This window comes from Labrus bergylta, chromosome 19 (assembly GCF_963930695.1).
Source record: "Labrus bergylta chromosome 19, fLabBer1.1, whole genome shotgun sequence".
Classification (NCBI taxonomy): Eukaryota; Metazoa; Chordata; class Actinopteri; order Labriformes; family Labridae; genus Labrus; species Labrus bergylta.
Window position 1 is genome coordinate 5651787 of NC_089213.1, and position 25485 is coordinate 5677271.

The 25485-nt window shown below is 40.9% G+C and overlaps 2 protein-coding genes across 3 annotated transcripts; both read right to left on the minus strand.

The window, feature by feature from the left end:
• Positions 1 to 302: 302 nt before the first annotated feature.
• zgc:91910 (Zinc finger protein 706-like) lies at positions 303 to 4767 on the minus strand. Its single transcript, XM_020647248.3, has 4 exons — positions 4617 to 4767; positions 2717 to 2867; positions 1867 to 1998; positions 303 to 1725 (listed from the first exon to the last, which is right to left on the minus strand). Exons 2-3 carry the CDS (start codon positions 2849 to 2851, stop codon positions 1903 to 1905), a joined length of 231 nt encoding a protein of 76 aa, XP_020502904.1. The 5' UTR covers positions 2852 to 2867; positions 4617 to 4767; the 3' UTR covers positions 303 to 1725; positions 1867 to 1902.
• Positions 4768 to 7681: 2914 nt separating this feature from the next.
• LOC109994064 (glycogen synthase kinase-3 beta) lies at positions 7682 to 23837 on the minus strand. 2 transcript variants are annotated; one of them, XR_010664739.1, is made up of 12 exons: positions 23488 to 23837; positions 18784 to 18869; positions 17360 to 17461; positions 17060 to 17143; positions 16502 to 16612; positions 16165 to 16295; positions 15631 to 15835; positions 15382 to 15477; positions 13487 to 13673; positions 13098 to 13175; positions 8675 to 12246; positions 7682 to 8607 (listed from the first exon to the last, which is right to left on the minus strand). XR_010664739.1 is itself a non-coding variant. In XM_020647224.3 (11 exons), exons 1-11 carry the CDS (start codon positions 23660 to 23662, stop codon positions 12185 to 12187), a joined length of 1317 nt encoding a protein of 438 aa, XP_020502880.1. In that variant the 5' UTR covers positions 23663 to 23837; the 3' UTR covers positions 7682 to 12184. The 2 variants fall into 2 exon arrangements, 1 of the variants encoding a protein (XP_020502880.1); XM_020647224.3 differs by having other exon boundaries at positions 7682 to 12246.
• Positions 23838 to 25485: the final 1648 nt, after the last annotated feature.

Sequence of the window (25485 nt, forward strand, 5' to 3'; positions counted from 1 at the left end):
GTAAATATGTGCAAGAGAGTGAAGCTTCATGCCGGGTTTATACTTCTGCTTTGACAACGCATATTTTGCGTATACAGGGTTTAAAAAAAAAAAAAAAAAAAAAATAGAGCTGCAACAATTATTAATCTTTTCATTGTCGCGATAATCGTTTGTCGTCAAAATGATGTAAAAATCACAACGTATCAGAGCCCGAGGTGACATCGTGTCATTACCTTTTTTTGATTCCATCAACCTCTTAATCTAGTTATCGATGACTGAATGAATGTGGGTGTCATGGAAACAGAATCAGCTGACAAGATAAATCACATTAAATACATTTTACAATTTATTGAAAAGGATAAAAAAAATAATACAGTGAAAGCAGATTAGTGACGTTTGTCCTTCTAGTAAATAAACGAGGAACCATGAAGAAGGGGGAATAATCATTCGGCCAGTTAATGAATTTAATTCTCCAAAAATTAGTAATTAGCGCTAAACCGATAACAACTGAAAGCATTCATGAAAAAAAGAAAAAAAGCTGTGCATACTTTAGACGGGGGTTCAGTTTATGACACTAAATCCTGTCCTGGTGTAACGGGGGGGGGGGATGTTATTGCAGAGATTTTGTTGGGAAAGAAGCCTGAGAAGAACAACGTTTAAATGTAGAAGAGGATTCTGGGTAAGAGAAGACACGATGAGACTGCTGTGTGGTTTTAACGTGAGGTACTGTTGTATGGTGTTGTTAGGCGTTTTCAGACCATACAGTTCTGTGGAGTTTGTGTTGGGTGTTACATGATGACTTAAAGGAGAGGTGCAGACTTTCCCTCCATTCATCTGTTTTTGGTCCAGTTTGAAGCTACTGTTAGCAGCTTTTGAAGCTAGCGGTGCAGCAGTGGCTCTATTGTTCGGCCAATCATTGACTGCTCCTCTTGTGGACTAGGAGCTAAAAGAAGTTCCTTTTCTAAACACGGGTTTGAAGAACTTTGTTAAGAATGAATAAAAGGGGGGCGTGTCCTCCAACTGTTCTGAGCCATGAAAACGCCTGGTGAGTGTGAGCTGAGGAGTAAACGTTGTCGAGTCTCTCTAAAACAAAAACTGTTCATCTCCACATCCAGTTTGAGAAATTTATTGTACGAGTTTAACCACCAACAAAAACTGAAATTCTAACATTACATTGTGAACTGGAGTCACTAGAAGAGGCCAGTGGTTCTGGGTTTTGGTCATTTTTTTGTCATTCACTGAGAGTGTGCACTGTTGATTGTGAAGAAGATGTGAAAGCGCTTTGCTCAAGTGAGAAGGATAATAGTGAGTTTTTACCCAGCAGCACCCGACGGGACATGCAGGGCGAGTGTCATCTGTGTCATCGATCAGTATAACAATCTGTTAACTAGCCAGATCACCATGTTTCATTATTCCCCCATCGTAGTTTTTTCTGACCCATCACATCTTCAATCGTGAATTGTATTTTGTTCGGTGTTAGTGGGTTACCTAGCTGGTCTCTCCTTGATCCAATCTGGAATAGAACTGTAGTTTGACATTATAAATATAAAAAAATGGGTGCTGGTGTACTTCTGCCTTTGTTATTGTTCTCTCTTACACATACACACATGTACGTACACAGCACATACACACATCCCTCCCCTCCCAATCACACCCGCTGTCCATGAATACTGACGGGTCCAAGTGTTCGTCATCAACATCCTTCATCCTCCATGATTCAACCTTTAGTCCGTGGTCATTGTGTATCTATAAGCAACAGATTTGTTCTTTGTTAAAGACGTGACCTTGGTATGTCAATGTTTTGTATTCACGTTAATAACTACAGGGATGTAAAATACATGAAGAGCAGAATTTAGAGTTTACAGAAAGCACTTCAGTACGTCTTACTTGTTGTGGTTCAGGTCCGGTCATGTCTGCAGGACTTTATGCCTGAACGTCTGCCAGCTCAGGAGGCATGGGAGATTTGGGGTGTTTGCTCTCAAAGTGCTGCTTGAACGTCTTGGGGTCGGGCATTTGTGTCTGAAATCAAATGAAGGAGTCGGGTTTGATTCATTCTGGAAATCTGGAGTTTTGAGACTGATGACAAACTAACAAAGAAAAAAGTCAAGTGGATAATATGTAAATTAACAGAAGGGGAAAAGACAAAGAGTCAATGTAACACAAAGTGTGTTTCCTCTACCCTTTATTTTGGCTGCTTGCCTACATCTAGCATGTACATTTGCCATGAGCTCATCCCTAGTTGACGTCGTTTTCAGACACAGACCCAGCGATGTGATGTTACACTACAAGCCGAGTGAATCCACTTCATGACTGAACTACTGCACGGAACAAACAGACGACACTCCTTTCTAAACGTTTTCCTTCGAGTTCTCAACGATTTGTGATGAGCCGAGTCTTAAGTCAGAGTCTCCCGAGTCCGAAAAAATAAAACAGACTCAAACCCGTGACTAACTCTCAATCATTCATAATTTTGAACTAAATCGTGTTCAGATATTTTGAATTTGGTTCAGATTGTGTTTGAACACTGAACGTTGTCGGACAAGAACCATGCAGAACAAGACAGTGATTTTTATCTGAAAACGCCATCACCTCTAAAATGCTGAAACACTGTTAAGATTTCAAACTTCAGCAACATAATTGTCTAGAGACAAGTGATTTCTTTTTCTCCATATGAACCAACTCCTCTGAAAAAAAAATCTCTGCTCAGCTGTAGGTGATATCTTTGTGTTGCTCTTACCCGACACACGGGGCAGGTGTGGACCAGCGCCGCCTTGGCTGCGGTCTTCTGGTCGGCAGCCTGACCTTTCTTCTTGTCTGCTGCCTTCTTGGCGTTTTTCTGCTGGGACTGAATCTTCTGCTGCCCACGAGCCATGGCACTCAACTTTGACCTGAAGGAAGAACAAACAAGAGGCCGAGGATTATCAACCTGAGCGACTGAATGACTTGATTCAGATCACAGAAATAAATGAAGTTAAGACATCCAAAGAATCAGTTGCATTGAGGACCGAATGTTTCCCACACATAGACGATACTCAGACGGGCTGTCCGAGTATATGTCCCAACGTTTTTGTATTGATATAATCGGGAGAGAGAAATCCGCTAGTACATCCCCAGTTAATCCACGGATAGAGGTATGTGGACGTCATATTTAAAGAGAAGCTTCTTATGCTTCCGTTGACATCTGAAGCTGTTTGTTATGGATGTTGCACTCCTCGTTTAGGATGACTGTTATGATACACGTCATCATGCACAAGCCTCAACACATGTCGTATGTAACAGAAGAGAGCTGCAGGTCGGTATGAGTTTAGATCAGAGGGGAAGAGAAGCAAAATTAGCAGATTTAAGTCCTTTGTTACACTCTTACTATACTATATAACTAAATAATACGTTTAAATAAATGAGAGAACAGTCAGGAACAAACTGGTCTGATCATTAACCGTTATTTAAGTTACAATTTGTCCTAAATGCAGCATAAGATTAAGATTTACTTTTATTGATCTTTTACGGTAACCTAGGAGATGTCTAGTGATTTATTAAACCAAACCACAGCAGGCAGGTTTTGTAAATGTAAATCCTGATTTCTGTGTTTACACTCTGTAGTTCATGCAACACACACACACACACACAAACAGGATCCTCTGGACATGCACTAATGGAGAGATGTCAGAGTGACGGAAGCGGGCGCTCCTGGGCTGATGGTGGGGACGGGGTTTGGTGCCTTGCTCAAGGGCACCTCGGCAGTGCTCAGGAAGTGATCTGGCACCTCTCCAGCGACCAGATTTGGTCCCATAGCTGCAATAAATCACTTTATAAAACAAAATCCATTTATTATAATGATGTAATAAATCTTTTTTGAAGGCTGGGGTTTGTGATATTATTTAGTTTAACATTTCTCTGGACTATCCAACTACAGTTCAGTGATTTAACAACTTGTTTTGACCAGCTGCTAATACATTAAAGACAAACACAGGTGTTATGCCGAGAATTGAATGCAACCTTGCAGGACAAATCAAAACGTGGCAGACACACAGTGTACTGTCGTATTTAGCATCCACCCTGTTTACATGTCATATCTACACAGACTGATGAAAAGGCGTCTTCTACTGAGTCTACATAACAATCAGGACACTTCATTATTATTAGGTATAAACTTCAGATACTCCGTCATCACAGATCTGCCCTCAGAAAAAGAGACGTGTACCGTTCTCGAACACTTCCGCCGCTTCATGCCATATTCGGCAGGGATGCATTTCTCGACATAACACCGGCATTAATTTTCTCACAGCTAGTGTTTTTAAATGAGCTCTTATTGTGTCAATGTCTTATCTCTTGTTGATTAAAACCCGTACAAGTTGGCTGATTATCATACTTATTATACGTATCCCTGGTTACAAGTTACCCGTTGAGTTTATTTTCCGGTTTTTACCAGATAATGGGCCTGACGTCAACCGGCGCCGCCTTGCTAACAGTGTTAGCTGAGCTAGCCGGGTGAAGCTAAGATTACATGTGACTCCGAGTCACACCGAATTATATCGATGTTGAAGCAAGACGAGCACAAATACGAACACACGTCACTCTTATTTAACACCAATACAAGTCACACGTTTTTTAAATACTCTGGCTTTCGGGGGATTTACCTTCGAGATGGGACTCTCTTTGCTCTGTCGTCGGTCTCTCTCTCTTTTTTTTTTAATGCCAGAGGAAAGTAAAGAGGAGGATTTTAACCGCCGCTTCAACGTCAAACCTGCGGAGGGGGGTAAAACGAGCAGCGCCCCCTGTGGTGTGGATGATAACTGCAGCTTCAGGAGTCGTGGTAGTAACACCGGTCCTCAGTGTATTTCAGTGGGAATTTCTAAGTTTATACTTTTTATTCTGTTATCTCTGAGGATCATCGTCATTAAATGTAACCACCCGGATGCAGTGGTGATTCTAGTCTGTTGGGGCCCTAGGCAAAAATAATAATAATAATAATAATAATAATGATAATGATAATAATAATAATAATAATAATAATAATAATAATAATAATAATAATAACAATGATAATGATAATGATAATGATAATAATAATAATGATAATAATGATCATGATAATAATGATAATAATAATAATAATAATAATAATGATAATGACAATAATAATAATGATAACGATAATAATAATGATAGTAATAATAATAATGATAATGATAATAATGATAATAATAATAATAATAATAATAATAATAATAATAATGATAATGATAATAATAATAATAATAATAATAATAATAATGGTAATAATGGTAATAATAATGATAATAATAATAATTATAATTATAATGATAATAATAATAATAATAATCATAATAATGATAATAATAATGATAATGATAATGATAATAATGATAATAATAATAATAATAATAATAATAAATTAGATTTATATAGCGCTTTTTTAAATACTCAAAGACGCTTTGACAGGAAACAACAACAAAAAAAAAGCAAAAACTAAGAGAACAATACAAAATCGAAATAGTGTCAAGGGAAGAGGATGAGAGTCAGTGGTTGTAGGTGGTGATGAAAAGATGAGTTTTCAGGATATTTCTTGTAGGAAGTGAGTGTGGGGGGAGTCTCTGATGTTTTTAGGGAGAGAGTTCCAGAGGGTGGGAGCTGCAATGGAGAAGGCCAATTCCGAAATCAATACCAGACAGATTGATCATCTTCATCTTCCTTTTTATAAAACCAAACACGGTCAGTTTTCCATCAGATATCGTGGGGTACAAATATGGAATTCCAAAAGACACGTTGTTAATGACTTTTCTTCACATTTAATCCATGAGGTCAAACTTTTGCATATATAAAATATATTTCTTTTCTTTTTTTCTTTTATTTCCATCAACTCACTCATTTCACTCCCTTTTTGATAGATCAATGCCTGTTTCATTTAGCTGATAGAGGGTTAACATTCTCAGTCTTTCTATTGTATGTATGTGTCTAAGTGTGTGTGTATGAGTACGTGTATAGGTTACTGTATATGTGTTTATATTTAATTTTGTTTTGAAATTGTGTAATTGGATTTGTTTAGTTGATTTATTTGTCTCTTAAGAGGTGAGGTCCCTTGTATAAGCCTGTTGGCCTCTTGACCTCTCCTGACACACCTTTTATGTTTTTGTTAATCCTATTTTGATGTATTCTTATATGTGTGCTAATAAATAAATAAAATAAATAATTAGGGGGCCCTTTCAACCAGCGTTCATCACCAGTCCATCATGTTTGCTGTTGTCCCGACTCTTCCTCCTATTTCTGTTCTTTCCCCGTTTCTTCTTTTGTCTCCTTCATACGGATGATTCTCCTTCATTTGTCTCTGTTGACTTTCATTGACATTTGGTTTTCACATAATGCATGCTCAGTTTAACAGGGCAACGAGACTGAGTGCTGTCAAATGGGGCCCTGTAAAGGAGGTTTCTTACTGTCATTGCAAGATTTGTTTTTACATTTTGGGCCACTGCTTTGGCTTAACTTTGTGAGCCCTCAGGGGGCCCCTACTGGTCTGGGGCACCAAGCAAGCAGTTGCCTGCCTTGCCTGTTGACAAGCAACACCTCTGCCCGGATGGTCAATAAATAAACAATTCATCCTAAATCCAAGTTTAACATATTGCTCGTATAGAAACTTAAACTTCAAGCAATCGAAGTACTTACCTGGGAGCATTTCTCCATGTGGTGAAAAAGCTGAGAAAGAATGAAAGGGAACTGGACCCCTCAGTTTGGACCCCTGAACCTGTCCTATAAGCAGAAAGACTTACAGTTTCATCACTTCAGAGCATTTTGTCTCTTTGACTTGTTTAGTGTCTCCTTATAGGTATCATATTTCAAATGTCTCTTTGTGGTCTTTTTGCATTTCTGAAGTGTTTTTTTGTTTTAGTTCACTTTTTAAAAAAATCTTTTGGTAGTTATTTTGTGTATATTTTTGTTGTTGTTTAGCATTTCTTTGTGGATACTTTTTTGAATCTGGTTGTTTCTTTTGAAAACGTCAAACCTCTATGTTTTGTTATTTTGTCCCTGTTTTTGTTACTAACTGCTCGTTGTTGATTTGCATCTTGTAAAGTCTGTTTTACCTGCAAGTTTTCCTCCTTTTGTCTGTTTGTGTTCGTTCGACTCTTACTGATAATTTTGTGTCTTTATGGTTTCCTGTTTTGGTTTTGGATGTCTTTAGAATTTGTTTTGTCTCTTCACCTTGTAGATGTTGTGTATCTCTTTCTTTCTTCTTGTTCTTGGTTTTATTTATTTTAAATTACCTCGTGTTCCTGTTTTGTTATTCTGCATCTCATGTCGGTGTTTCTTTTCTGTTCAAATTTGAACATTTTATTTAAAAGTTTTGACTCCACTTCTTAAACATCCGGTCAGTTTTATTTGAAGTGGCCAGACTGATCCAGAAGGGCTGAAATCCCAGGATATCATGAGAACAACTTCAGCAAAAAAATGGGGCATAATCTGATTTTCAGTATGACACAGATATTCCTAAATCCACAAATAAAGCATGACTTATTTTGACAGCGTTTAATCAGAGATATGATCATTTTACAATAACCTAGGGGAGGCCAAGATGTCCAGTGATTTATTAAACCAAACCACAGCAGGCAGGTTTGTAAATTTAAACCCTGATTTCAGAAGGACTGTACCTCTAAACACAAATGAGTGAAAGAGAAACACACAATGTGAACACAGTTTCATCACTTTATTACAGTAAATGAGTCCATATGATACACACACAGAACAGAGACGGACAGGTTTGTGTTTCTTTCTCTTTCTTTCCCGCTCCATCGAGACCCCGGCAGTGAACATATGAAATAAAAGTGACATCTCTCTGTTGCATTAAAGATGGAAACTTGAACAGACGCACACATTTTAGATGATTCAAAAACAAACACAAGTACATTTTTGGAGATAATGTACAACATTGTCTGCATGTTTCCTGGCCACACACACACGCTCACAGCTGCGTCTGCAGTCACGACACACGAGTCTGTCTCTGACATCTTGTGATCATTAGCAGCAGTTCTGAATGCCGTACAGCACATCATACAAAATGCCCACCATGTTGAGAACCAGCCGGACGTCAGAATGTGATTCAAAGTCCAACTAAACACTTGTGAGATCACGCATGTCAGACATTTCACACCTAAGTGACCTGTAGCTAAGACTATTTTCTCAATACTGCACAGTAAGAATATATTGCAATTTGACAAAATGCACAAAAAAGAAAGTTCTGTTCCAAACAAAAACAAAGCGTGTGGAAGAAAAAGACTTATTGGGCCTTCATGGGAGAGACAGGATGGTGGATAAAGGAGGAAGAAGGAGAGAGAGAGAGAGAGAGAGTGGGGAATGACATGCGGGAAAGGAGCCACAGGTCAGAATCGAACCCGGGTGCCCGCTTCCAGGACTACAGCCTCTGTACATGGGGTGCACAAACTAACCGCTCGGCCATCGGCTTTGATTTTTATCCTTTTTAAAAACTTTTTACTGTCAGATGTTCAATTGGAGGAGACTCTTTTAAAGGGCAAGATGTGGACATGTCAATGACTGCCATCTAGAGGCAAGGAAGGGAACAGATACTGCTATTGTAACACTCTCAGTTACTCTCTTCACCTGCAGGGGGCGCAACCTGCAGGCGAAGAGAGTAACTACAGTTTTAGCTTTTGAGCCTTTTCTGCACATTTTACAACTTTAACACATTTTTCACTTTGATAGATGTGACTGAGGAACAGCCTCGTGTCGGACGACCACACGTTTAGTTCTTAAAATCAGTAAGAATGTCCTGCATGCTGCTAAGCCCTACACACTGAGTGTGACACTGCAAAAACAAGTCAGGAAGGAGCTGTGTTTAGGCTTCACATGAAATAGTTGAAACATTTCTGAAAAAGAATACGCTGCACTAAATACTGATGCAAATAAAGAATAAGATGTATACGATGCAAGGACACTTTTCCTCAATGTTGGACCTGGTTGAGACATACACAACAGGAAATGTATCATGCATGTGTAGAAGCATGCCTTCTAAAAAGTGACAAGCGCCCCCTTGTGGAGATTCTGTTAAAATTGATGTTCAGTCTTTTTAAAGTTTCACAAACTGAGACGCTTCACTGTAAAAACTGCTGTTTTAAATTAAATCATTGTAACAAAAAATAAGTTAACAAACATGATGTTTCAGAAGGTTTTGCATTTATTAAACTGTAAGGAGTAGACACAGGTGACATGCTCGGTCCTCCTTTAGACAGGTGAGGTTATCTTTAACGAGAGCATGAGAAGATGATTTTGGAACAGAACTCTTGAAATATGAATCCATTCAACAGTCCAGGTGTGGTCCAGACGGAGGACCGAACAGCTTATTAACGATGTTAACAGCTACGTTAGGATTCTCACCGGACAACGAGAAAGAAAGAGAGAGAAAGATCATCAACGAACATGAGCAGTAGGCTGAGTTTTTTTTTTCTTCTTTGCAGTATTTACATTTTGAATAGTGAAAAAAAGAAACTTATTTACAAAAAAAAAAAAGAAAAAAAGATGCACAAACTAAGACTGCTTCCATGGACAGGATGCGGGGGATAAGATATAAACAACTCTGTAATAAAAAGTAAAAAGAGGAAAATAAAAATCAGTGATATTTACATGTGCGATAAGAGATGGAGAGTGAGGGAAAAAAATGGCTTCTGAGAAAAACCCAGCTGTGTTTGATTCCTCTGTCCGGCTTCTTCTCCCCGACCCCCCCCCCCCCCCTCACACTTTTTCATAGCTACAGAGAGTCTGCGAGCTCTTGAGTGTGACGCCTGCAGAGGTTATCAAACACGCCGGTTTGACTCTTCAGAGCAAAGAAAGCTGAACATGTGCCCAACAGGACCGAGAGATTAGCGGGCTGAGAATGGAAAAATGCTCTCTACTCTCCTCGTGTGAAATTAAGGTGAATGTGCCGAGTGTGGGGGAAGTCGAAAAGCATCAATAATAAAGAAAAACAAAAAACACATGGCTGCAGTTAAAAACAGCAGGTGGAGGCATGGTACAATAGTATCAAATATACTATCCTACAAACTTTCAAGTGGTCTGTACTGCTTACTAAAGATCTGTATTGTTTACGGCTCTAATCCCTAAAACACTGTTTAGACTTCAGGTTGGAATCAGACACACACACACACACACACACACGTTCATACTTCAATACGGAGGAGGTTGGGGACTGTGATAGTACATTCTCCGACCCAGGACCTTCAACAAATCCTCACTGTGACAGTACAACCAAATCAGCGGGTAGAAATTCAAACGGAGTCCTCACAAAGATAGAAGTTACAACAGCACACAGACACACACTAACACACAAACCGCCCGGCTTTTGGAAAAGTTTGTGTTTAATCGCTGTTCTCACATTAAGCCTTCCAGCACACGTCCGTTAATCCTCAGAGTTATTTTAGTTTCTACGGTTTGCCTAAGAAGCTGCGACACCATTTAAAACCCTCCTCCACATCCAGCTCTCATTAAAAAACAAATAAATACATTTACATGAAGCCCCCCCCCCCCCTACCCCCTGTCAAAATTAATGAAACACTAAACCCCTTACCCAGAACTCTTAGATCTCTCTGCAGCCTTCACTGACTGTTTAATAAGACGGCATGTGTTGAATGTGTTCTTATTCTTTCTGGTGTCGAGCAGGTTTGAGAAAGTCGCCTTCATCGTTTTCTTTAAGTGAAAACTGATTTAAACGTCTTAAAACTCACAGATTCCTTTGAGAATCGGTGAGTTTTCAGATCGATCTCAGACACCCTCCGTCTCTCTGATTCAACATGTTCAACTTTTCACCGATCACAGTCACGCCCTGATCTCAACTCCATTTAAGGTTTTGAATGAAACATGAGGGAAACAAATAGATCACATGTTAAAGTCCTGATGACCTGTTCATGTTTGTGTTCAGTGTTTGGGCCCTTCGCTGGCCCTTAGGGAGGTTAAAAGGGGTCGAGATTTGGTTATTTTCTTCCATGAATAAATGACTTCTTAAAGGGAAGTGATCCCGAATGCTGAGTAACATCTCACTTTTTTAAACGAGATTCAATGTCGACTTGAGTGATCACAGAGAGGCGTACAGTCTTCTTCTGCTGTAACGATCTAAAACAGTTACAGAAGCTAACCTGCTCAGTTTTTATACGACCACGTTAGCCAGATCTGGCGGGACAGAACAAGCGGCACTTTGCAGTCAGTCCAAAGTTTGATCCAAAGACAACTGGTCTTGATTTGAAGATCTTGAAGGAGAAGAAGTTTCACCTCTCCTCCTCTGAAAGCTTCTTCAGGTCTACCCTTTCAGAGGAGGAGAGATGAAACACTTTTCAAATTCAGAGAAGATGTCTTAGGATCAAGCTTCCATTTACCCAAGACCCTGATGAGGACTGAGTACCTACACAGACACTCTGCAGTCACTCGTTTACCTTCAGACGACTATTTCCCTCTTTCATGAGTCAAGGCCCTCGAGACCAGTCACACAAACTGAAGAAAATGAGACATGGTCACTGACGCAGCCAGTGTGCGGGGGGACGGACGGTTGTTTCTGAACATCATGTATTCACTGATCCATCCAGTAACGCTCCAACAGGACTCAGATAAAGGCTTCCTTTAAAGCGGATACGTTAACAACAGGTTAAAACAACATGGCTCCCTCCCTGCGTCTGCTCACTCCGCTTCAGTGGAATACAACGTCCTCTGAATCTGAACATTTGGAGCCACTTTGGGCTTTCTATTTCAGGCAGGGTGCAGCTCACCTTCACCGACACTGAAGAATAAAAAAATAAAACCCTCATGATTCTTTGAATGAGTCAAATAAATAAACACAAACATTGAGAAGAAATGTTGCTTAAAAAAAAGGTTATCTTACAGAGGACCAGCCCCCACTATTGAACCTTCACAGACCCCCCCCCCCCCCCCAAAGCAGAGTGTGTGTAACAATCTCCTGCTGTAGTTTACGACCCGGCAGCTACAGAGCTAATGTTGGTTATTCATCGTGTTCACTGTACAGAACTGATCATCTAAGAGGAGAGCAAGCAGCATGGAGGAAAGCAGTACAGTGTGTGTGTGTGTGTGTGTGTGTGTGTGTGTGTGTGTGTGTGTGTGTGTGTGTGTGTGTGTGTGTGTGTGTGTGAGCGTCTGAGGTAAGGGTGAGGCTGACAGGCAGGCAGGTGAGGAAGCTGCTTCAGATGCTGTTAAGAGATCCAGGTACTGAACTGTGTTGAGATGAGTCAGAACCGGTACCATCTGAAGAACAGGAGAGGAGAAACAGACAGTGAGTCGAACATAAAGAGTCGAGGACACACACACACACACACACACACACACACACACACACACACAGACACACACAGACACACACACACAGACACACACAGACACACACAGACAGACACGGAGAGCAGAGGATTACAATGACTCTGGGTTCAGGTGCAGGGGATCGACACACTTTGTTTTTTTTGTACTCTTATCTTAGGGTATATTTCAACATTAGGTTTGTATTTATTCATTCATGAAAAAGAGAAACCCTGTTCCCCTTTAATAAAAGTATTTCATTTGTCACATCTTCTAAAGGAAAGGCTTCAGGAAGTCTACATTTCACTAAAGGACTTTAGTTTCAACAGACGTGTTTTAGAAAAATCAATTCAGTTTATGTTTCAAAGTCACATTAATTCAGCCGTGTGGATGTGTTCAATACAAACCAGTTTAAAATCTTTAACAGGTAAGACACCAGTGTTAGACATCCAATCTGTTCACACATGTAGGGGATTTCATGTTGAATACTGCCCCCTTGTGTTCAACAGCACACATTATTCAGGAAGTTTGAAGTCTATTATTCATGATGTTTTCATTATGTGTTTTGCGTTCTCAGAATCAGCTGTCTCGACCTCGTGCAGCACCAGGTGAAACAGACAAAGATAGATCGGATGTTTCTTCCTCTCACCAGCTCATCAGAAGCGAGGACACAGTGACAAAAATATACAAATGGCATCGATTGATTTAACACTAAATCTTAACACATTGTTTTCACTCACTACTGACCGCGACACTAACATCGATGATACAGCGACTGCAGCATTAAAATCAAGAGTTCTCACCGTGGGCGGAAGCAGCTGTGTGAGAGCGAGCGTGAGGAGGAATGAGGGTCGAGTTCAGCTGAGGCTGGATTGACAGCTCTGCAAATAATGAGAGACGAGGATTTATTTCAAGGTGAGTCAGAAATCAGGAGCACAGAGTCACACAACGATGACGACAGTAGGATAGAGCACACTGCATTCATGCATTCCTTTTGAGGTCGCAGTGTTGGCCAAAAACAAAGCAAGAGAAAAAAAAAAGGCAGATTGGACAGGTTTGATTCAGAAAAACCTCCAAGAACTGAAGGAATCTGGAACAAAAGTGAACGTAAATCCAGCTTCTTCTAACTTCATAAAGGATGAATCACTTATTGTGAAAGGCTCTTGGTATGCATGCTTGAATCCGTCTGTACCTGTGGGGCTGAAGTTGAAGAGCATGGGCAGGTCTCGTCCGCTGGGCAGTCGTGTGTTGGGCTGGCGGAGCTCGTCGAAGAAGGCGTGAGAGCAGGCCTCTAACGGGGAGAAGCGAGAGGCCGGCGTGTACTCCAGCAGCCGGGAGCAGAGAGTGATGGCTTCTGGAGGGGTGCGAGGTTTAAACACCTGAAGAACAAAGAAGAGCTTTAGTCCAGGTTTCTGCAACAACTCCAATCATTGATAAGAAGGAAAGAGGTTGACCTTCATTATACTACAGCTTTAGGACTGAATGATTCAGATGATTTATATCAATTATTACTTCAGAGTTCATGTTGACACGAGTTATTGAGCAGATATCACAACATATTTCTATCCTTAAAAACCTTAAGATAGGGGCGCTGATGGCCTAGTGGTTCAGTCGCGCAGCAGGCTACAGTCCAACAAGCGAGCGGCCTTCAAGTCAGACCAGGGGCTCCTTCACCGCTCTCTCTCCTGATTTCCTACTCTATCCAGTGTCCTCTCCAAATAAAGAGCCCAAAAATAAATCTTTATAAAAAACATGAACTGAAGTATTTCCTAAACTTTTTGACTTTGCATTTAGCTGAATACTTGACTGAAGCAAAGATAGGACGCAGAGAAAACTTTAGCTGTTTGTTACAACCCGTCACAGAGGCGTGAAAGAAACTATAAGACACAGTCGCATGCACTTTTTAGAGTTTAAATCTATACGCCTTGTAGTAAATGTTGAACGACCTCTTCTGTAGGTTTTACGTTGTTTGTGAGCTCTTTCAGTGTCAGGGTTAACCGACTATCAGGAGGAGGACACTGAAGTGATTCACCTCGCAGGTTTAAATAGACTGTGTGGGCAACGACACATCCACAGGTACACTCTGCTTTTGTTCTGATGCTTCTCACTTGTTGGAGCAGATGCATTCCTATAGATTCATCCTTTTTTGTTTTTATATTAGAAAGTATTTCGTTTTCAAATGTTTCATAAACTCTACATGAAGTCATGAAAATCACACAAGAATTAGTTCTTTGTCTCTAGTTTTAGACTTTTATAATGAAGTTAGTTTTGTGGTGTTTACTAAGGAGGCGTGATCAGCCGACTTATTCAGAGAGGTGCTGCTGTACTACCGAGGTGCCTTTAAGAAAGGCTCCGGGCCCCCAACAGTTAAAAGGGAGCCCCCTGTGTGCAGCCCCTCACTCAGACATCTCTCCTTTAAATACATGTCCACAGGTTCTGTTTGTGGATGTGTGGATTTCGGGGCCGATGTGTGTGAATGAGTGGCATGTCTCTCAATCAGTATCAGAATAAAACCAGAATGTCCCCTCGAGGATTAATCGACCTCGCTGGGCGGCACCACAGCTGCTAGTTAAAGAATTATTCATATCTTCATGAATTCTGGCTTTCACAATCCCAGTCACATGTTGTATGTTAGCTGTAACCCAGGCGCCCACTATTAGGCGGAGCTGTAGCTCTGGTCACTCTACTAACCCGATGAAAACCAGCTTGGTGCACCGACAGCATCTCGCAGAGCGGAGCAGATTGGCAGTGTTTATCCAGAAAAATGGAGATGAAGTTGTTTGTTGGTTGTTTCAAGTTAAACTGGCATATAACAACTCCACCAGGACAACGTGTAACCAGCACAGGCACGTGGACGCTAACCTGCATGGAGGACCAAAGGCTAGTGGTGCTAGCACTGCTAACATTAGCGCAACTAAGCAAACCAATCAGAAGCTCTGATCCCGTGTAAAATAGATTCTGCTCAATTTTGACTGTTTTTCAAAATAGTATTTTCTCGACTTGAGATCAGTCGACTGGTCTGACTTTAACTTTGTGTTTATCTGACAGGGACGTTATTTGCCAGTAACATCCTTGGTGTTTACTCACCTTGGTCCATGGATGGGCTTTGATCTGAGGGAACTTGAATTCTGTGTAGTTCGGGTTCATCTCTCGGATTTGTTCCCTTGTCGGGGTTCCCAGCACCTGAAACAATAGTAAAAAGACTATGAGCGGATTGAATTCCCAAAACTTATTCTCAAAGTTTACAACCAGCGTGTGATCTAAAAACCTAACATCAACTGTGTTAACCTTAAAGAGCCTTACAATCAGACAAACAGGTGCCTGGGGAACTCTCACCTTGATAATCTCTACTAGTTGGTCGACTCCGCTGTCACCGGGGAAGATGGGTTGTCCGAGCAGCAGCTCAGCCAGTACGCAGCCTGCTGACCAGATGTCGATATTCGCCGTGTAGTCGGTGGCGCCAAAGATGAGCTCAGGGGCGCGATAGTACCGAGAGCAGATGTACGACACGTTGGGTTCACCGCGGATCAGCTGCTTGGCACTGAGGAAACAAAGAAACCAAGTTTGATGGAAGCACACTGCAAAGAAAGGCTGGTGTGTAAGGGTTGGTGAGGGGATGAAAACGGAACAACTGAACACATCAAACCTCTTAAAATAGACAACGTGTGAAAGTGTGAATGCGGTCACAGTACAACAAATGTTTATGCCATGCCTAAATCTTGCTTTCTGATATCTTTAAAGAGGAATGGCAAAAGATCCGTTAAAATCTGTCCGTTCTGCACGTAAAAACATGCCACATTTTCTTGACATTTCTTTTCATTGAATCCTTGGTGCCTGAGTGGCAGAAATCCATCTGTTCGCTGAACTCACCTGCCAAAGTCGCACAGCTTGAGGATGGCAGTTTCTGGGTCGACGAGCAGGTTTTGGGGCTTGATGTCTCTGTGACACACACCCTGGGAATGGATATAAGCCAGACTGCGAAACAACTGGTACATGTACACCTGTGGACGATTGAACACCAGAAAATAAGCTTCCCACATCGTTGAAGTTTAAACACACACACAAACACAGCGATAAAAGAAGAGTGAAATTTTCGGCCGCACTCACACTAGGACCAGTTGCCTAGTGTGAGTGCGCCCTAAGACCTGTTCCACTAACCTACTTAACAAACACAGAAAAGTCTTAACAGGAAACAGAACAAATGTACCTTCACGTATATGATAGGAATGATGCTCTTGGCCTTGTTAAAATGCCTGGCCACCCTGTAGACCGTCTCAGGGACAAAGTCCAGCACCAGGTTGAGATACACTTCATCTTTCTGTACAGCACCGGTTAGGGAGAGAGAGATAGAGGGAGGGAGAGAGTGAGAGGAGAAATCACAGCATTTCAAACATGTTTGAGTTCACAACGTTATCAGACAGATGTTATGTTATTGTGTAATGAACATGTTGTTGCATGGTCAAACTGCTTCGCGTGACTGTTGTCATCCTCATTCCAGTTATTACTTCTGCAACAATAAACTCAGAAGTGTTTTTATATTTGTCAGTCCAATGAATGCTTTGCTTCCCATTTTTCATGGCTGGTTTTTTTTTTTTTTTTTGCTGCATATGAGTAATCTCATTTTTGTTGTGTGTGCATCACTTCCTCTGTTTTACCGTAATCTCCTGATGGCGTCGTTCTCTGAGGTTAGAGTGCGTGAATACAATGACCTTGCAAACGTTTGTTTGACCACATTTCATGAGAATAAAACAATCTTGAGCTGCACCTTCTCGCCACTGGAGTAGAAGAAGTAACGTAGTCTGACGATGTTGCAGTGGTCCAGCTTCCTCATGATCTGTAGTTCTCGATTCTGCACAAGAGAAAACACACGAGCTTGTTAGAGCAAATGTTAGCGTTAAGAACTTTGAAAGACAGGGAAACCTTTCAAACAGAAACAGTGAAAATGATATACTTTAATATCAACACCAACAGGAATATTAATGCATTTTTATGAGGGGGAGAAAAGGTAATGTCTGACCCAAATTAACACCACAATGGATAATCATTCAGTACAAAACAGGCTTACCTTAAACCTCTTATCCTGCAGAACCTTTTTAATGGCCACCATCTCTTGGCTGTCAATGAGGCGAGCTTGGTACACCACACCGAACGACCCATTGCCAATCACCTGCAAGGTTTCCACAAAAGAAGAAAGCTGTAATAGCTAACAGAGGAATGCTAAGTCTTAAGCTTTGTTCACACTCGCACAAACCTCCTGAAAAAGTGTTCAGGTGAGCTGTATGTGTGAAGACTATCCCTGTCTAATAGGTATAGTCTCCCTCTGAGAGGTGCATGTGTGAACAACAGGATCAGGAGGATTTCAGGGTCAGTCCTCCTGAAATCATCTAGAAACTTTCATTAGTGCAAATGTGAAATCGGCTATGGACAGGATGTATAAGGGTTACATGGATGCTGACTTGACAAAGAATTGAATTTGACTTAAGTCAGCTGAGGAACAACAACAGCGCATTGGCTGTTTCCAAATCAAGGGATCTTTTTTCATAGTTGTAAGAACAGTTTGAGGACCTCTTCCCTTATTCTAGTGCAGTAAACACAGTAAGAACCAAAGAACCGGGGGAATAACGTAGTTGTTCTTCAGAGGAACTCTTTGACCTCATGCTTCAGGGAAGGGACTCTCACAGTGCACAAGGATGTTGTTGATTGGTCCAGATGAATTGTGCATTCAGTGTCTGAACATACAGTACGAGCTAAACAGGCATCGGGAACTGTTGACTTTAAAAATCCCTGGTACACTTTGTAACAGTAGAAGAAGATCATAACAGACGATTAGACTCGTGTTATGTCTGGATGCACGTCTGCTTCCTCACGCTTCATTTATCATGTAGACATAAAAAAAACCATCATCCACAAAGATTTGATCGTGCTGAGCACCATCTTCTTCTGGTTGTATATTTTTAACTGCAAGATGTCCAAAAAAAGGCCTAAAAGCAAAAAAGTACATTTTAAATCATTGATAAATCTTTCTCAGTTGCTTTTAGAGAAATATACCAAAAACTCTGAAACGTCAACTTCCACACTACTTCCAACTTTGAACATAATGCTTGATGGGCTTGGTTATTAACACCAGAGGCCGCTTGACTGTTAGCAGGTCTGTACTTTGATACAATACTTCTTATCCTCTGCAATTTCATCTTTCTCTAACTGACACAGTTATGTCACTTTTTGAGATCAGACGAGGCGACCGCTTTCAGAAGCTTAAACTTTGAAGTGAGTAAGTCTAAAAACACAGAGTTATTAAGGAGCCGCTGGTATTGATTCAACAACCTTATCAAGTGGAGGCAGACATGTTTCAGTCAGTCGGTGCAGCGTGGTGATAGCAGCGTCTGTTACAGTAGCAGATGAGGTAATAAAATGAACTGCAGCGTGTAAGGGCACAGCTCTTTGTGATGACTGTTTTCTGCCCGGTTTCTACTCCCGCCCTGAGCTCACCTTGATGTCAGTGTAAGAGACCTCCTGAGGGCGGTCCGGTCCCTGACCCGGCGTGGCCACAACGGTCGTCACCTTCCCGCTGTCTCCTAGGAAACAAGCAGTAACAGGGTCAGCATGGGGTCAGGGGAAATAATACAGTTATGATTCAGCACATTGTTAATGGAGCGATGTGGTTATGAGTCACGGCAGGTTTCTGATCATTGTTTTAAAGTGCTCATACTAAAAAAAGGATTTGAAAAAAAAAGCTGCTTCAGCTCAAATTCTGTGCTACAAAAGGTCATGATATCAAATCCCTTTACAGCGTGACTAAAACAATACCCCTGATATACAACCCTGCACAATCACTGCAGCCAGACTTCACTTCTGGGCCGCCTCTCCGCTCGCCGTTTGGATATTTAGGTTAATGACAGTCGAGTGAATGGATGTCAACTCTACGCAGCCTCCAGAAAGAAGAAAGGAACGACAGGGTTCATATTTAAGACACTGGGCCTAATTAAACTGGGAATGAACTCAAAAGTAGGCCAACAGCTGTCTTTGTCCTGATGAACTGTTCAAGTGAAACACAGATCCTTTTGTTTGACCATCCAGTGGAGATGTACTGGTCAAACACGTACCGTACCAGTGAACATGTCAAGTCCAATACCTCAAACGGTATCTCTTGAGACAGTTGAAATGAGGGACGACTGAAATTTGTTTTTTTCTACAAGAATCTTGATTGAACAAATTGACCTTTACAATTTAAGATGTATCTCTATAACCTACAGAATCTACTCAGATCTTGTGATTTAAAGGTTATTCATACTGAATATATACGGAATAATGGAGCAGCCGTCTCCGTAGTGCATCACTGTCAGCGTGTCCGTGTCCACATACTTACTGCTTTGTTAACCAACAATGCACTTATTGATACACCTCGGCTAGCTGTAGCCACTCCACGCACACTCAGTAAACTGTCCTCAGCCACAAAAGTTTGATGGTTGTTATTCAATACTGCATGAGTGCTGGTGATATCTGTTACAGCTGGAACTGTGAGGCCTGCGGCATGACCGGGTCGCTCAGTTCACCCTCTGGACAGACACTCGTGCACTCGCTCCAGGTAAAGAGTAGGACATGCGAACTGTCTGTGTTACATATTTCTCCCTGATGATGTGTAAGGAAAGCAGAAGATTAAAGGGGTCTTTTTTTTTTTAAATTTGTTTTTAACTTCCCAGAGGTCGACAATCGATCAAAATAAAAAATGATGGATTCCTCGGGATATGTCGGTGTGTCTGTCTTGTCATTGTTTCATTGTGTCGGTGTTTCCCTATCAGCGGTGCACTCTGTCACACTCTGCTTCCTGTCATTCAGCTCACATTGAAAGACGGAAACTCAAGTCTCCGAGAGGAAAAAATAAATCCCTGAAACGTTCAATATATCTACCTTTGCCCCACTAATATCTACACGTTGTGTTTTTAATTCTAGCAGCAAAAAGAAAAACTATTCCCATTCATGCAAAGCAGTAGATTGAATATGTTAATGTCTTGCCTCTACTACATAAAAACCAACCGTACTCACATGAACTCCAATTCTTAGAGCATTGTAGCTTCAAGTGATTTAAGTTGAGCTTATTAAAATGCACTTTAATGCAGCACGATCTTCTCAAATCTAACCAGGCCATCTACTCTTCAGGGATCGCCTCTGGTGTGAGGGTGAGGTTTCTATCATGCATCTGTGGTTTGGGATTTATTGTGCTCATGTGACTGTACACCACAAACACCACACTGTGTCCACTTCACAGATGATCATGGTTGTTTGTTTCAGTAACCTGTGAGCTGATTAGGATGAAATTGTTGACATCGACATCAGACACTGGGGGGGGGGGGGGGGGGAGTATTCTTGTAATACTTCCACTCAGGTTTTTGCCACATGACTTTCCTTATCATAACTTCTTATACTATTTCAGAGCTCAATCTCATTTTTGAATTAATTTAAATACTTTTATCGGCTGTAGCTCAGTGATAGAGTCAGTCGTCTCTCAACCGGCAAGTCTGGGTTCAATCCCCAGCTCCTGCAGCTACATGTACGATGCATCCCTGGTCAAGACACTCAACCCCAAGTTGCTCCCGCTGCTCCTATGGCGGCGTATGAATGTGCATGAATGGATTAATTAATACCAATGGTTAATCGGGGTATGACTGTGCAGGTGTGACCTGTGGTGTAAAAACAATTTGAGTAGTCAGAAGCCTAGAAAAGCACCATACAAGCTCAAGTCCATTTATCATTATATCGCACGCTGGGGAGACAGACAATAGTGATGATGTCATCCATAGACAAATCCTGGATCTGCTCCACAGACAGTGAATAACAGAACAACAGCTAGGACAATGGTCCAGCAGCACTGTAATTATACTGGGGATGAGGGGAAGTATTCAGATTTACTAGTCCATTTCCAAATCCTCTTAATGATATTATCAGGCTTTTTCAAATCTGTACAAAACGCAGAAATCCTGCATCAGCACATGAAATCTTCAAATAGGTAGTTTATATACTTTTATCTCGACTTTTGCAAAAAAAAAAAAAAAAGGTAATAAGATCTGTGAAAAATGTAACTATCGGTGAGAATATCCTCACATTGATATTATTCAATAAAGTATGTTCATTCTAACTATTTCACTGACGAACATGTCTGGACTTGTCGGTTTCTCTTTAGGACATTCACAACAGCGTATGTAATATGTATTTAAAAGGGTGTTTCCATTTATACCAACTAATGACTCACTGACGATACTTGAGTTGGATCTACTGCACTAGCTGGATGGAGCACCTTACGACGCTGGGGAAGACACCGGGCAGATATATTCATTAAATGTTTGTGTCTGCATAATAAGAAATACCTCATGAGTCATTGGCCGCATGGCAAAGGGGGGTATTCTGCACAAACAGAGGGCGCTAAAGAGCCAGCTTTTTGGACGTTTCTGATGCATGCTACTTAAAACAACTTCTATGGCTACCTGCAGCGACGACAAAATCGTATCCTTTCATCCCAACCATTTTTTACTTTTACAAATAAGAAGGTAGGCAGCAAACGCGACTAGTATGTTGTTTAGGGCAGCGGTTATTCAGTTGGTAGAGTGAGTCATCTCTTAACTGGAAGGTCAGGGGCTCAATACCCAGCTCCTGCAACTACATGTCCGATGTGTCCTTGGGCAAGACACTTAACCCCAAGTTGCTCCCTCTGCTTCAATGGCGGCGTATGAATGTGTGTATGAATGGGTAAGTTACTTCTGATGGTCACTTCTCCTCTACCATCAGGGTGTGAATGTGTAGGTGTGACCTGCAGAGTAAAAGCTCTTTGAGTAGTCAGAAGACGAGAAAAGAGCTATACAAGCTCAAGCCCATTGACCCTACTCAGGCCAATAACTCCACTAATCAGCAGTTTTATCACTTTGTTTAGGTTAAGAATAGATTATGGGTGGAACTGCCAAGTATACTGTCAGACTACAAGTAACAAGGTCCAACTACAACATACTGGACTGTTAGTTTAAGGAGTATTTCGTACTAGTGCAGCCGGTGAGAACACTTGAATTTGTTAAATATTTTCCACTGTTGTTCATAATGACAGTCCACTGTTGGTATGGCAACACAACATCCTTAATCCTCCGTGCCCAAGTTTAATTTCACCAGTAATTCAAAATGTCAAATCACATCATTCTCTCTTAGAAATATCTGGCTAACTGGGTTAATCCAGCCTCTTGAAATAGCCTCAAGGACTCGCAAAACCTGGCAACACGTCCATCAGTGATCCAAAAGAACATCTTTACAAACTGAAGGCAACATTAAGTCTTCTCCTCGGGCAGTGTTGCTCAGCTGCAAGCTTAGGGAGAGTGTGGGGTCACCCCGCCTTGAACTGAAGATGACCTCCTTTTTTGGGGCTCTAATATCAAAGTCACACACCACTGCCTGCTAATGGATGATAAGGTTTGGTTAAACACACACACACACACACATCTCTGCTTACACCAGCCACTGCCTTGCTGAAGGTGCAAACGAACAACAGGAAACAGACTCCTTGGCATCCCTTTAGACAGCCCAGCAGCTCATGTGCTGGATGTGCATCACTTGCATCCTCCAGGCGTCGGCCACCTGCTGCTAAAGCCTGTGCCCCACAGGTGACCTTGGTGAAAAGGCAACTCTGCGTCCAAACCCGTCTTCAGGGAGAGCCAGACTGAAAGCTAAAAGCCACACTCTCAACAACACCCCCCCCCCCCCCCCCCCCCAATACAGAACCGTGCATGTAGCAATCAAGCTTTACGTGTATGAGTCCCGCTTGACCACAAAGAACAACAAGAGCCCGTTTTCCTGCTCAATCCCAGTGACCACAGTGAATTCACAAAAGATCCTCCACTCTAATTAAAACATTAATATTGATTAATTTGACTAGTTTTACACTGAGTAAAAGCGGTGATCATCAAGCTGCTTATTTGACATCAACGGGGATAAATACATCCGTCGGCCGGGCAGTGAACCAGTAACATACAAAACAAGTAGCTAACGTTAGCTGGCTAGTTAGCATGTTAGCAAGTTACATAGCACCACAGGAGCTTTACCGACTTATATTGAGGTTATAACACAAAACACTTACATATATTTTGAGGTAAAGGCAAACCTTAAGGTGTATTGGATGGGCAGACTCAGAGAAAGATTGTGTAGCTGATTTGAACTTACTGGCAAGCTTTAGGTTCGAGCATCCCGACGAGCTGCTGCCGGAGGCCTGCGGGACCCCGGACTTTCCTGTGCTGCTCCCCACGGCAGCGGCTGATCCGGTGGACGCGGCGGCGGTTCCTGGAACACCTGGCGGCTCAGCAAACGAGCTGGTCCTGGGCCGCCCGCTGCCGCTCATATCTCTGTGCAGGGGTCAGGGTTGTTTTTTCCCACTATTTCAGCCAATTGACTACTATATGTGAACACCCGGCAGCGAATAATCGTGGAAAGACACACCGAGAATTAGCGCTCCCGTTGCCGCCGGCTGTCTGGGCTGGTAGCTGTTGCTAGACACCTAGAAACGGACCGCTCGCAATGCCACCTGGGAGATGGAGTTCGAAGTGGTAATCGGTCAGGTTTGCTGCCCAGGCTTCCGAAAAACTAACTACACATTTAAAATCTTAACTAAATCAAACATTATAGATATATATATATATATATATATATATATATATATATATATATATATATATATATATATATATATATATATAAAACCATTAGAAACCAGTATGTTTCTAGAAACATGATTAAACGTGTTAATTAAACTTTTGTTCGTGATCTTCTTTGAATGTTATAAAATAAAATATATAATCTAAATAAAAAATTATATATATATATATATATATATATATATATATATATATATATATATATATGTATATATATATATATATATATGTATATATATATATAAAACAATTAGAAACCAGTATGTTTCTAGAAACATGATTAAACGTGTTAATTAAACTTTTGTTCGTGATCTTCTTTGAATGTTATAAAATAAATTGTAACATAGGAACAGGATGTGGATGGCAGCAATTTTTTTTTATTATAGGCTACGTTTTGTTTATTATGGTCTAGTGAAAGAGGGGCAAATTATATTAAATTCTTCTACTGTCTGCTCCTTTATTTCAAGTTTTGTGTTGTCATGTATGTATTGCACCGTGGGACGGAGACAAACGCAATTTCGATTGCACTGTATTAAATCTTCCATATTTAATCTTCCTATTTAAAACTAGTAATGCTTAGTTAAATCCTGGTTGTATATATTCACATTCTTATTTTTGATATCTTTTAGTACTTATTCACTTTGTATTTAATATTATATTGTGTTTAGATTTGCTAACATTGTGTTTTTTACTCATATTGTGTGTTTGGATAACCTGCTGCTGTGACGCCACAATTTCCCAGTTTGGGATCAATAAAGTAATTCTATTCTTTTCTATTCTATTCTAATTGTTTTGTTTGGTCGATGAATTAAATTCACTTTTTTTTTTACTTTATAAAGACTTAGCAGCAGTAGGCCAAACACTATGCAGCAGTTAAAGGTTATATCGAGAGAAAAAAACGGTCCAGAAAGTCTCGATTTTAAACTAAAAATCCTGTGAAAATGACGGATTTGTTTTACTGCTTGTGGCAAGTTGTTCAACAACATCCTCATAATACAGTTTTCACTTTTACATCACAGCAAAGAGTGTCACTCCCATAAAAAAAAACATTTATTTTAGTCTTCTGATGACAATTATTTAAAAATATGATTGAAGTAACAATAACAATGGGTATACCATGACTCTTTGGAGGTCCAGCATTGTGATACATTTAATATTTCTTTTGGATTTGTCTTTCTGGGCATTTTCTGTAGTCTTATGACATATAATCACTGTGATATAAATAAAATATCTGATTGGGCTTCCAGTCTGTCATCTCCAGCTTTTTTCTGAATTAAAAGGCTCCCTGACCCGATCTCCTTACCTTAGCCCACCTCTCACCCAATACGACCCGACATGAAAGGCTACACTAATCCAATAAACTCTCTTAGCACTGATATGCTTGACAAAGGCCAGCTAGAGAAGTACACTGTGTTTGTTCCAGGGATTTTGGGGACTTGCCTGGTAGGTCCAGTTGGCTGCATCTGTAGATCCTGTTCATTAGTCTGCAGCCAAACGTGTTCTCTTCCGT